This window comes from Macrosteles quadrilineatus, unplaced genomic scaffold (assembly GCF_028750875.1).
Source record: "Macrosteles quadrilineatus isolate MER2022 unplaced genomic scaffold, UCM_ALF_1.0 Scaffold_6__1_contigs__length_79288215, whole genome shotgun sequence".
Classification (NCBI taxonomy): Eukaryota; Metazoa; Arthropoda; class Insecta; order Hemiptera; family Cicadellidae; genus Macrosteles; species Macrosteles quadrilineatus.
Genome location: NW_026542599.1, coordinates 73,749,309 through 73,763,359, shown reverse-complemented (window position 1 = coordinate 73,763,359; position 14,051 = coordinate 73,749,309). Strand labels below are relative to the sequence as shown.

Genomic DNA, 14,051 nt, shown 5'->3' with positions numbered 1-14,051 from the left:
TTTTCTGTTGTGCTAAACCAAAATGATGGAGAGAAAAGGTCGCGGCAGGTAACTTCAGTTTTGGGTTTGTTCCTCTAGATTTATCAAAGGATAAAAATTTGTTGAGGATAAAGAAAGTTTGTACAGAGAAGTTCCATTTTAAACAGCAATTCCAAAATTTAATGTTTACGTTGAATGGCTTGGAAATATCTTTTTCTAAAATAGTATTAGTTTACAGGAACATAGACTTTTAACTCACCCACTAGCTTGAGTGTGACAAATATGCTGATAGGGGGATGAGTTGATACTTGACACTCGTACAACCCTTCATCTGTCATCTGAGCAAACTTTATATGAAGAGCCCAGTCCTGGAAAATATACAATATATGTTTCCTTTCATCTATGAAGTACTGTAATTAAATAATGTTTCATTGGATATTGCATGATCTACTCAATTGCTTTTCCTTTGTACCTTGATTAAAAAATGTACAAAGTGTTAAGCTATGTTAGCTCTTATATATAGCTTATTCTACTTGGCTTATGTTTAGCTGCTTTATCTGTTTACTAAAATTCTGGTTGCAAAATCAGTTTCTTTGTCATAATATAGTGGTTGTTCAAAACTATTCTCCATAAAGCATTTCTTTGGTAGTAAAAACACTCATTGTGCAATGAGCACAATCCGGCAAAAGCACCTGTCGTAGGTAATTGGTTTGTATTATTTCCATTTCATTACGTTTCATAAACACTTTTTTTTAGTAGGTTACAGATCAAAATATTCTTTTTGTTAATATAATTTTTGAGGAGAGTGATCAACTAAAGGCTTAAGCTTGGCTTTCTTATGTTGGGAGGGATTTTGGTCCTGTCTACCCACTGATTAGTAGCATCCTCTCACCTGTTCGTTGTGCACATGGGCTGTAAAGAAACGGTCATCACTGCTGTATGTTGCCAACCCCACTGTCAACAGCTGATAGTCCGTGCGACGAATCCACGACACCTGAAACCAACCAGTAAAGAGATCAGATGCAAATTAGAGATTAGGTGACTGTAACAATTTTTTCGGAGGTATAGGAGGTTTTAACTGACATCTCGGTGGTTAGGAGGTTTCTGAATAATGTCTTAGAGATTATGGAGTTTTGGAAAATTCCTAAGTCACAGATTGAAGGTTCCTTCTGTTCCATATGTGCTACGTATGATTATTAACTTAACGTTAACATTCTATTTATAGAAGACCACATAATACCTTCAAATAGATTCATCAACCCAGTTAAGTGTATTTTACAGTATGAACGGATGGTGAATTTGAGTTGGATAAGCTGCCTTGTGTGAGATTGTTGTTACCAAATAAGGATAATCCTAATGTTGGCTAGTAGTATTGGTGAATTTATCAAGAGCTCAATGATTAAGAATATCTGATTTCAGTGTCAAACTTTAAAAAATACATTCTTTTGTCAGCATCTTCTGAAATTGGCAATAGCACTACAAACTCTTTGTAGGAAATGTTATTCTCTTTCAGAATATTACTTTCCACTTTATAACTTTACAGTCATATTCCTGTAAGAATATTTCCTATTTGATCACTGAACTATTTATTGTCAGCTTATTCTTTTAACACGGAAACAAAATATAATTTCAGTTTACGTCATCATGAAGTTATAACTTGTTTCAACTATGAAGACTGTGTTAAAAAAGACTGTTACCCTTAGTACATATGTTGGCCAACGTCTCTCAACTCTCATTCAACACTACCTTCAGTTGTATTTCTAGGATGAGAGACGATTAGTGTTGCTTTTTCACTGACTAATATCAGCTGTTTCATTTCTAGACAATTTCTTATGATGTACACCACATAATTTTTTAACAATTCCATCCACCCGCACCACTTACCATGGACTCAGTGACTCCTCCGACCTCGCAGTGTAGGACTGATGTACTGCCAGTCTGAGCCGTCACCTTTGTGCAGTTCTCTGACAGGAAGACCACATGTTCCGGCCCGGGGGTGGGGGAAACTAGGAGTCCGTCGTCTGCAGAGGATGGACTGTACGGCTGGATAGCGTTCAGCCACCAATCATTGTCATCCACTGCAACAAAATGTGTCATTTTACTTGTGAAACGTTAATGTTTAATTGCAGTGGAATTTTTGGGAAATGATTTTAAGTGGAAGTGTTTCAGAGCTTTTCACTTTTATTACGTACCATGCACTATGAAATATATGTCATACGCATCCGACACTCCGACACAGTTTGATCCATGTACTATTAATGAAATGTTGACTAAACTTTGTTCTTACAGGGCGAGCTTACAAGCTACTTAGGCTTATTTACACACAGTTCATTAAATAGCTCAGTGTGAACGGCATACTTGCTCAAAAGCTGCAAGAAAGCTCTGGATAAAGTTTACTCTAGCGATTAACACGCCTACTCACCAGCTTTTGACTAAGTTCTAGTATGTGTGAAGTAGCTCAGTGTGAACACAGTTGCTTGTGCTTGTGCGCACAGGCCCACTTTTATAAACAGGCAGACTGGGCGTATGTCCAGGGGCGCCGGTGGTTTATGGGGGCCCGCTGTGTGCCCCCAAACCACACCCGCCACCACTAGAAAAAAGGGGGGCGCTGCTCTTGGGTTTGCCCAGGACTCCACTGACCCAAAGCAGCTCTGTGTGCGCATGTTATTCGAAAATGTTGGAGGAGTTGGTTCTAGTAGGAGCAAGATTGATTAAAAATGAGTTAATTAGAAGGCAAGATGACAAACAGAAAAGGAGGGAAGTGTGGGTGAGACAGTGGGTAGGAAGACATAAGGATTAATCAAATATATTACTTAAAGATCTGATGAACGAAGACGATGCAGCTAATAGAAAATAATTTAAGAACTAAGTAATCAGTTTGATGAGCCACTTCATTTTAAATGCACAGAACCAACAAATACAACACCAAAATCAAACTAACTAGCTGTGTATCAATGTTACTGACCGAGTAATTTAAATAACCAAAATAGGCTTCCTTACCATATAAATTATAGTGCAAAATGTTCATCAATAAAAAAAAAACCTAATCAAGGATTGAAAATAAAGCTGAAATTAGCCTTTTGAGAACCATTTATTTCAAACACAAAATAGCTTTGTAAATTAAACATATTTCCCGTTAGATATTCAATCACTACCCGTTTACTAAAGTAGGGATTGGTGGTAGAGGATTGGTGATTGAATATGTAACAGATTCGACCACTTTACATAAAAGGCAGAGAGTTTAACAATTTTAATTAACATCTGTGATATTCCCTCTCCAGTGTGTGTGAATGCATTGTTTGCCCCAAAGGCAGTTATACTCATTAACATACAGACTGATTACCCTCATAACATCTGTGTGCCCAACAGAGCGTTTCCATTACAACCCATTCACTTGACCCACCATTTGTAAATTGAAAACAGCTTTTTGACTGACAAAAAATCCCACAAAGGTTTATTCAAATTTGATGTTAACATTGCAGAATGGATTTTACACATTACCTTCAGTATCCAATAGTCAATGACATTACTTAGAATATTTTTTGTTTGGTAGATTATGTTTGTATCAAACATAAACTTTAAAGCTGCTAGGGGTTTGTTGATTTGATTTTTATTCTTTATCATTGCAAATTCTAATTGAATACAAAAATATATAAATTTATTTTCCTTTGTATCCTTGGCTACCTCAAATATTCATCGGTTCTATTTGTGATATTCGTATCAAGGGGCACTTTATACCATTATAATAAAATATACTAAGCCCAAGTTAATCAATGTACATAAATGTTTTTATTAACTAGTTAACTGTTCTTAGTAATACAACACAACAGCCAAACTGGAAGATCTTTCAAAGATTTATAGAACATATACCTAAAAGATCACAACATCAGCAACCCGAATGCCGAACATTGATATCAGAATAGCACAACTATCTATATAAAAGATCATGGAAATAGTTGAAGTATTACTTACTTAATTAAGTTTTAAGTCGATGTTAAAGAAGAATTCACCATCTACAAAGCTAAAGAACTCAACCCATCTAACATTTTAAATTATCAGACTTCTTTCCAGTCAAATATTGTATTTGATACAAATATTTAAAAGTTAAAAAATCAAAGAGTATAAAATAAGAAGAACTAAACAAAAACTTAAATACAGGTGGCACTGGTGAGAAGAAGAAACATCATGATTCAGTCAGTTTTATTTAGTCAGTGGTAGTGATAATGCAGTGCTGGCCATCCTGTACAGTTTTAACCAATTTTACACATTTTTATTCCATTTGAACTATTTTATCAACATGACAAGTTTCAATTATTGTGATTGAGACAGAGTTGTTTAAAGAATCTATTGACATACCACAATGTATTGATACCTACATTGGTGATGTGGTTGCATACAAAATTACCTGATGATGTTCTAAGGAAGGAAAATAGCTGTCATACCAACAACTGTGGTTGTATAAGGTAATCATTTTATTTTATCAATAAATGTTTTGGTTAGCCCAGTAAACTCAGCAAAACCAATTAAGATTGTGTCCTGATAAAAACTTATAGTTTGTCCTGGTTTCTTAAGCTTGTTTATAAGTATCTTGGGCTATAATTTAAGTTTCTGTAAACTTGAAATTTGCAGTTACTAAATATTGAGAGATCCTACTATTTAATATCAAGAACTGTTTTGCAGAAACTGATTTTACACCCACAATGTGTCTATGCTTTGTACCATTATTGTAAAAAAAACATGACTTTGGGACTCGTAATTATTTGTGCATTTACCCTATTTTATGCATATCATTATTAATATTCAATTTATATACCAAAATGTTTAATTTTCTAAAAATCATGACTGGTGAATAATATTCATGCAAACAATTATTTAAACCCTTAAAAATTTAATACCGGTCTTAAACAGAAGTTGTTTCTATACAATAAGCTGGGTTTAAGTTACAATAAACCCTTCCAAAGTATAAGTTTTAAATGGTTTCTTACTCTCTAATTACAAAAATATTTTTTCCCATATTAAAAAAAATTCCTTAATATTTTAAAATACTTTTTTTACGTGAGCACTATGGTAACATGTTCGTTATTGTCTTTCAACTAGTTAAACTAATTTTTATACTTACTTGCGGTAAAAATATGTATAAAGATAATACTATTGTTTGAAACAACAAAATGTCATCACAGTCAATTAGAAAGGATGAGAGCACATTTAAACATTCGTCCTTTGGAAGGGTTTGAACTTTGCTTTGTGTTCATGTATGAAAACATCAAATGTTAAAGATTGCTACCATTTTTAGTAGGGGTTAAATTATAAGTCCTTGAATATTATTCAAAGCTTGATTGGTCACTAGACTCAAAATATGTACTCAGCATTTTTCTTCAATATTCAATAATTATTCCAAGTCATAAAAATACGATGTATTTAACACTCTCCTTATAGAATTATCACCCTTATAGACAAGGCAAAGGCAATTCAAATGATAGGCAATTTATGCAGAGGACTTGTTATTGTTAACCTTTTATATTCTCGTTATAACACATTTTAATAAAATAATACCCCCGCCGCAGCAAACCTGCAGACTAAGCGAATTTCCATTTCCCTGAATGGATTTACACTAAAATGTCTCCTTAAAAATATCACATTTATTCTCTATTTAAATAGAATCAGTTTTACACATACTTAGGTTTGCTGCAACAGGGAGGGTAAACGTGTTTTTCATGTAAAATGTTAATAGTTAGTAAGAAATAAAAACATTTTCCAAATTTGGGCAAAATATGTTTATAAACAAGCAAACTACAACAGTTTACTTATTCTCCATAAGGATAACATGGGAATTTTAAATTTACAATTTTTTGGAATTTTCTCCGTAACCATTAGGCGCATTATAACGCTTCAATATACTAAATAATTTGTTTTTTTAAGCTCTACAAAATAGTTTAGAAAGAAATTTGCAAAATTTTATGTTTTTTGGGTCAAAAATGGGAAAAACTAATTTTTACCCCATAAAAGCCCCCATAAACCCCCGTTCCCATGGTCCGATCATGCTGGTTCCCGAACTCGTTCGAATAAACGTAGGTTTACACGTTTGTACCAAATTTCATCAAAATTGGATCATTTTTGCTCGAGTTATCGCGCTAACGGACACATATATATATATATATATATATATATATATATGAATCTGAACGGATGGTGTTTTTGGCCTCTAGGGACCTCAAAACGAAAAAAAAAAATCGGTCCCGGGTCCAGGTCTTACCGTGATTACTACGGTAATAGCTTATTCCTATTGTGTCTAAATTAAATAAACTTTAAGCATTTGAGAAATATATTTGAACATTGTAAAATGTACAAACACTGAAACAAAAACATTAAATTGTACAACTGACTCACAACAGAAAACAATAAATTATTAACCAATCAGCTGGTATTAAAATATAGGAAAATAGAATATTATTAATTGACACTAGATTGAATATATATCAACTCTCCCCTCTTAATTCTTAGGGAGGATCTGGTCAGTGTGTCTGGTCCATATCAATCCATTGTCCATTTTTATTCTATACATGACATTGCCCACTCAACTGATGATCTCTCCTAATCTCCACTTTTCTTTGGATGCATAGTTCCTCGCTTGCACCTTTTGTCCCACACTGAACTGTCTTCCAATCTTCCTTTGTTCAACTCTAAACCATTCTGTTTTATCTGACATGACGTTTAGTTTAGTTCTGATGTCTCTGCCAAACATCATCTTGTATGCAGACATTCCAGTTGTAGAGCTTGGTGCCTTCCTCAGCTGTGTGACTAATGCGTCGATCTTTGTTTGTATGTCACCTCTCTCCCCCACCATTGAATTTAGCCCCTTCTTCACGGTTTGTACGAATCTTTCTGCTTGACCATTGCTAGAAGGGTGAAATGGTGCGCATGTTCTGTGACAAATTCCATTTTCTTTCAAATAGTTTTGAAAAGCCGTGCTGGTGAATTGTGTCCCGTTGTCTGTAACGACTGTCACTGGAAGACCAAACGTTGTAAATAGATGTTGTAGCTTTTTGATACACCATTCTGCTGTAGTAGATTTTGTATGTAATATTTCTAGCCATTTAGTATGGGCATCAATGATGACTAGGAAGTAATTTCCATTCATGGGCCCAAGGAAATCCAAGTGTATTCTCTCCCATGGTCCAGATGGTTCTTCCCAGGGGTGATTCCTGTCTTTTGGAGGTTCATTTCTCTTCTGGGAACATATCTTACAGTTTCTGACCAACTCTTCAATGTCTCTGTCCACATTCTTCCAGTACAAATAGCTTCTTGCCATTGCTTTCATTTTTGTCATCCCAAGGTGGCCCACGTGTAGTTCTTTGAGTACTTCTTTCTGAAGAGATGAAGGTATCACAACCCTTATACCTCGAAAAACACATCCTTTGTGTAATGTGTACTCGTTGTTTAATCCCATTGTCTCAAGATCATCTCCATTTTCAAGGGCTATCTTGACTTTAGAGAAAAAAGTATCCTTCTTCGTATGTTCTGCAATTGTCTCTTTAGTAAGTGGTAGCATAGATATTTGATTCATCTGAAATTTTGAATAGAGATCTTCACCTTCTTCTAACTTTTCTACTGGGAATCTTGAAAGAAAATCTGCATTGGAGTGGTCTGAAGTTTTTCTGTATTCTATTTTATAGTCAAAACCAGCAAGGAAAAGAGCGTAATTTAACAAACGTGTAGCTGACATTGCAGGTAGGGATTTTGAAGGATGAAAAATAGATACAAGAGGTTTGTGGTCTGTGACAAGAATGAATTTCCTGCCATAGCAGTATGGAAAGAACTTTTTCACACCCCAATAAATGGCAGTCGCTTCCTTGTCAATTTGACTGTATTGATTCTCACTTTTACTCAGTGATCTAGATGCAAAGGCAATTGGCTTTTCTGTTCCATCATTTAGCCGGTGTGAAATTACAGCTCCTAAGCCAGTTGGTGATGCATCTGTTGACAGTATTAAAGGTAATGACGGATTGTAGTGGATTAGAGTTTTGTCTTTGGCAATGTCCATTTTAACAGATTCAAAACTTCTTTCACATTCATCAGTCCATTCAAATTTCTTGCCCTTCTGTAAGAGTTTGTTCAATGGGTTTAGTTTCTCTGCCAGTTTAGGTATGAACTTATTGTAGTAGTTTGCCAAACTATGAAAGAACGTAATTGGTTGACATCACGAGGTCGCTTTGCTTCAACAATCGCTTTTACCTTTTCAGACCCTTTTTGAAGTCCATTTTCATCAATTGTATGGCCTAAGTAAGCAATCCTTTTCTGAAAGAATTTACACTTTTCAAAATTCAACCTAAGGTCATGTTCCCTCATTTTATCAAGGACTAGCTTCAATCTTTGCACAGTTTCTTCATAATTTGATCCTTGTATGATAATGTCGTCAAAGAAGCATTTAACACCACTAATTCCTTGTAGTATTCTGTCCATGAACCTTTGCCATACTGATGGTGCTACCTTAACCCCAAACATCATTCTGTTGACTTTGTAAAGACCTTTTTCAGTACTTATAGTTTGCATATTTGAACTTTCCTCGTCCATTTGCATGTGCAGGTAAGCATTGCTTATGTCCAAGGTACAAAATAGCTTGCCTCCATTCATTTCTGCGAAAATGTCCTCTATCCTAGGTATTGGATGTTTGTCGTCTTGTATCACTTTATTCAGTGTAGTTTTATAGTCTGCACATACTCTTACAGATCCATTGGGTTTAACCACTGGGACAATTGGCGTTCCCCACTGAGCATTGTTTACCTTAGTGATTATACCGGCATTCTCTAGTCGATTGAGTTCGTCTTCTACTTTTCCTTTAAGTGAGTATGGAACTTGCCTGGGTTTGATGAAAATGGGCTTGCAACCTTCTTGAAGGGATAAATGAACCTTCTCATTTGGAATACATCCAATTTCTTTTTTGAAAACATCAGAGAATTCTGTAAGGAGTTTAGAAAGATCACACGAGTTTTCTTGAATAGTTCGGATATCCCCAATTTTTAAGTTGATTTCCCTAAGCCACTCTCTTCCGAAAATAGGTTCAACATTTTGTCCAATAACATACAGCTTACCGAAGTATGCTTTGTCTTTGAAGTTAAACTCGACATACACTACCCCCTTTGGTTTGATAAGTTCGCCCGTGTAAGTTCTTAGTTGTACATGAGTTTGAAATAGCTTTTTACTCAAATTTAGTTTCTTATAATCCTTGTATGATATTGACGATAAAGCTGCTCCTGTGTCCAATTCCATTTGAATTGGCTTTCCTTCTAGTGTAACTTCAACCATGAACTTGTCAGAACCATTAATTTGTATCTTATATGTGTCGTATGTTGCGTGGTCAATATCACTTACATTTTCACTGTCCTCGATCTGGTTGATATGCCTAGCTCTGTTCTTTGCCATGCAGACCCTGGCTAAGTGACCGACCTTATTACAAGAATTGCAGAATTCATCCTTATACCTGCAACTGTCAGCTTTATGGAATTTATCCCCGCATCGATAGCACCGTCCACGTAGTTGGTCAAATGTAGAGCGAACTGTATGATATCTTTCGGTCTTCTTGGTTGGGCCTTTGCTTGCATATTGTTGTTGTTGCGGCATTTTTCTTTCAGTACTTCCTGTTAGCTTAAGAACAGCAGCTGTTGTAGGATTTGATATAATGCTGCTCTCAAGTCTTGAGGATTCGAAGGAAATTGCAGCTTGCACTGATTCTTTGAAAGTACTTGTTTCTTTCTGTAGTAACTGCCCTCTTACATTATTATCTTTAAGTCCTCTAACAAACTGCATTCTTAGTAACATGTCTGATACCGATTTCCCACATTCACATTGAAAACGACAATCCTTTGCTAGTCTCTTCAGTTCCATTGAAAAATCCATCGTTGATTCGTCTTGCTGAACATGGCACAAAAATTTGTGTTGAAGAGATATAACACTAGGTAACGGTTCCAAATAATCCTTCAACACTGTTACCACATTTTTGTAATTCATCTTGTATGGATCATCTGGAGAAACAAGGTCTTGAAGCTGTTCATGTAGTTTTGGTGGAAGCACTGCAAGTAATGTGCAAAGTTTGGTTTTATCATCAGAAATTTCCTTCAAGGAAATAAAGTTTTCAAATCTTTTAACGAAGTTTGTAAATGATTCTCCTTCATCAAACGGAACAAAAGCAATATTTGATGTAACAGAAGGGTGTAGACCTACTGAAGACTGATTCGTAACTGTGGTTGGGGATTGCAGTTTGTTTCTTAACAACACTTCGGTTGTAATGTACAGCTCTTCAATTTCACTTCTGCTAGTTGCTAATTGCTCAATATCTTCTTCATCAACTAAAGATTCGAGTTCAGATTGAGCATTTTCGAATCTGTTCCAATATGTCCGTAATGAAGACAACCGCACTGTGACTTCATCACTACTCATGTCTTCTCTAACTGTTTTATTTTGTACAATTGCATTGTAAGCTTTCCTAATTTGAATTTTGACTGCAGTTAATACCTTTTTAAGCTTAAGTATTTCACTCATCCTCGTCGCCAATATTGTGTCTAAATTAAATAAACTTTAAGCATTTGAGAAATATATTTGAACATTGTAAAATGTACAAACACTGAAACAAAAACATTAAATTGTACAACTGACTCACAACAGAAAACAATAAATTATTAACCAATCAGCTGGTATTAAAATATAGGAAAATAGAATATTATTAATTGACACTAGATTGAATATATATCAATTCCCTATATGGGAAATTCGCTAAAACCATGTAAACCTTTGCTATTCTTGGGGTATTTTTACCGAAGATTAATGCACAAACAATAATATCTATCTTGCAAAAACAGAGAAAAATTTGTAGACACCACTGCTAGAACGTGACAAATATGAAACACTCATAAAACGGTTGGACTTTACTATAGGATGAGAATTCTAAAAATTCCAAATGTAAGTTAACCTTACCATTTTACGATAGACCAAGGAGAATTTTACTCAAATATAATACTTATAAAATATTCAAGGTCATTCGATAAAAAAATCTAGATTGTGTTAAATATCTTTGTTAAATATAAGGGCGATTAGAATAAAATGAAATAATATATTCATGGATTACTTGTCCTTCTGTAATGAAAACCACATCAAAGCAAGTTAAAAGAATTACAGAACAGTAAAGAATTAAATTGAATTACAGAAGAGACAAATTCTATATACCGACTGTCAGTCAAAAAAGACTAAAAGAGGTGTTCAAGGCGCCGTGAAGTCTCGATATTTCCACCTGACGATTTCAACCAGCACTTTGATGTTTATACTTGGTTGAACTGTAACACTTTGTTGTTTATACTGGGTTGAACTGTAACACTTTGATGCCTATACTGTACTTGGTTGAATTGCAACACTTTAATGTTTATACTTGGTTGAACTGTAACACTTTGGCGTTTATACTTGGTTGATATGTAACACTTTGATGTTTATATTTGGTTGAGCTGTAATACTTTGATGTTTATACTTGGCTGGACTGTAACACTTTGATGTTTATACTTGGATGAGCTGTAACACTTTGATGTTTATACTTGGTTGAACTGTAACACTTTGATGTTTATACTTGGTTGAACTGTAACACTTTGATGTTTATACTTGGCTGGACTGTAACACTTTGATGTTTATACTTGGTTGAGCTGTAACACTTTGACGTTTATACTTGGCTGGACTGTAACACTTTGATGTTTATACTTGGTTGAGCTGTAACACTTTAACGTTTATACTTGGTTGAACTGTAACACTTTGACGTTTATACTTGGTCGAGCTGTAACACTTTGATGTTTATACTTTAATGTTTATAGCAATACAAGTATTAGGATTGAATTATTTACGCACTTAATTACTGGTTGGATCTTTCTTTATGTAATTAACCAGTACTTCCAATATTTGTGCCATTACACTACTGTAAATTGTAGACTATCGACCCCAAGTGGTTTGTAGTTGTGGTTGTTAGAAATATACAACTTAAACTAATCCATGGATTCACAATAGGATATTACCTTTACAAAAAATCTCAAATTTTTAAATGTAAAGTACAAAATAAGTAATACTGTAAAGTTTTAGGGTTATTTTGTACTTTACATTTAAAAATTTGAGATTTTTTGTAAAAGTAATATCCTATTGTGAATCCATGGATTAGTTTAAGTTGTATAGGTTTACCTGCATTTAATCTAAGTTTAAGTTAATAATAAGTTGAATAAATTAAGAGTTTGAGTTTTTGTTAACTTTCTTTCTTTCAGTATTATTTACAATACAAATTATTTCCATAGAAACCAAAAATCAAAACATTAAGAAAATCTCAGCTGTCTAAAGACATTGCTTTAGCACATATCCTAAAGAAAGGACAAGACAAGTAAAGTTTTATTTTAAGGGAGGATTATTGTTGCGACTTGTCATGTAGACACAGTGTTTGTTTATTCCTCATTATAAAAGAACATAGGCTTTGTTTGCGTTCAAAACATTCGTCTCCTTCTTCCTGTTTCGAGTACTTACCCATACTCTAAAGACTATAAAACTACAAAATAACAATAATAGATTAGGAAACAGCTATTTTTGCTCGTAATACACACAAGATTGTTCCTACCACCATAATTAACTCATAATAACACACAGATTGACTTTTTAGATGTATATAAAATGTCATTTAGATTATGTTTTTTTTAAGGTTATGTTATTTGCTTACCGAATCCGCAGCTGTGGTTGGTGTAGAAACGCCAGCTGATAAATCAGCTGATTTAGCGAGTGGTAATGATCCATTATAGCTTTAGGGCGGTAATGAGCCATTTTGCGTACTGTTTATAGAAATTGCAATGTGATCATTTCCATGCAGCGGAAGAAAAAGACGTTGTTGTTCATAAATTGTATTTTATACTTTACAGATTGTTTATAAGATATATCCTAATATGCTTTACAGTACAGTCATACCTATTGAAGATTCAATTGTCTAGCACGGCTGGATCTAGTTTAAGTCTCTAGTAAAAACTCTAAAAAGGAGTTTTAATTCGAAAAATGCAATATTGTATCAGACTATTCCATGTGTAAAATATTTTTACCAAACACCACTACAGGTTGCAACTACTTAGAAATTGGCTAATTAATTTATATTTGGTTGGGTTAAACGACTTCCTGTTGCAAGTTAGGACTTCAAAAAATTAACGATATTTAGATTCACCAAACACTATTGATTTTCCGATGAAAATATATTTCCAAGTATCACTCTAAAGTACGTATTCTACTTGAAGTTGTATTTGTTACGTAGCTAGATACATATAATATAATTAATTTTACATTAAGTCAAAATAAAACATTACATTCTTAATTCTCGCAGGGAAAACTGAAGTTTATTAAAGAGGAAAAGTCATTGTCAACATACAGATCTGACATCACATCATGTGTCTGTTAATGTAGGCTTGGTCATTTGCATTTTGTATTTGACTTTTACAACTAAAACACTCTGTAATGAAAATGTATTTACGCAAGTAAACAAACAATGTAACAGTTTCATTACTAAAACTACCAATAATGTGAGCTACCAATGTTGGGGGAAGGTTTTATTTTGTGCTTAGAGGTGCTTAGAATAGTTCAATTTGGATTATTACCATCAACGCATAAATTAACCGATATAGTAATAATTACAGGGTAAACAATGTGTAAAAATAGCTGAAATCTCACGAAAACGTTAACAAATCACTCATTAAAATATTACAATGGTGTGAATAAAAAGTTGTTAATAATTATTTGCTCAGATCTTCTGTCTACATTTCCCTAGTAATTTGATTTTTTACCAATATTCTTAAGTGTTAAACCGACACAGGAAAGCTAAAGCAAGAATAGCGTTAAAAAGTTGATGAAGCACTTAAAGATGATTTGGATTATTTACCATCTGTTTCCTGTTTTTCACAAGTCTTCATTCACAGCTTAACATTGTATTAGATTGTTTATAATTTTCCTCGAGAATTTTGATTTGTTTGACATGAAGTGCACAAAATGCTTCAAACATTTAGTACCCTATATACTGGTAAGATGAG

At 34.0% G+C, this 14,051-nt stretch overlaps 1 protein-coding gene across 1 annotated transcript in view; it reads right to left on the bottom strand.

The window, feature by feature from the left end:
* LOC128996764 (zwei Ig domain protein zig-8-like) overlaps window positions 1-14,051 on the bottom strand; it is a 292,357-nt gene that overhangs the window by 5,821 nt on the left and 272,485 nt on the right. The window contains exons 2-4 of the mRNA XM_054422217.1: window positions 1,864-2,057; window positions 872-973; window positions 239-347 (exon numbers count right to left, since the gene is read on the bottom strand). Coding sequence (XP_054278192.1) covers window positions 239-347; window positions 872-973; window positions 1,864-2,057 — 405 coding nt within the window. The remainder of the gene's footprint in view (window positions 1-238; window positions 348-871; window positions 974-1,863; window positions 2,058-14,051) is intronic.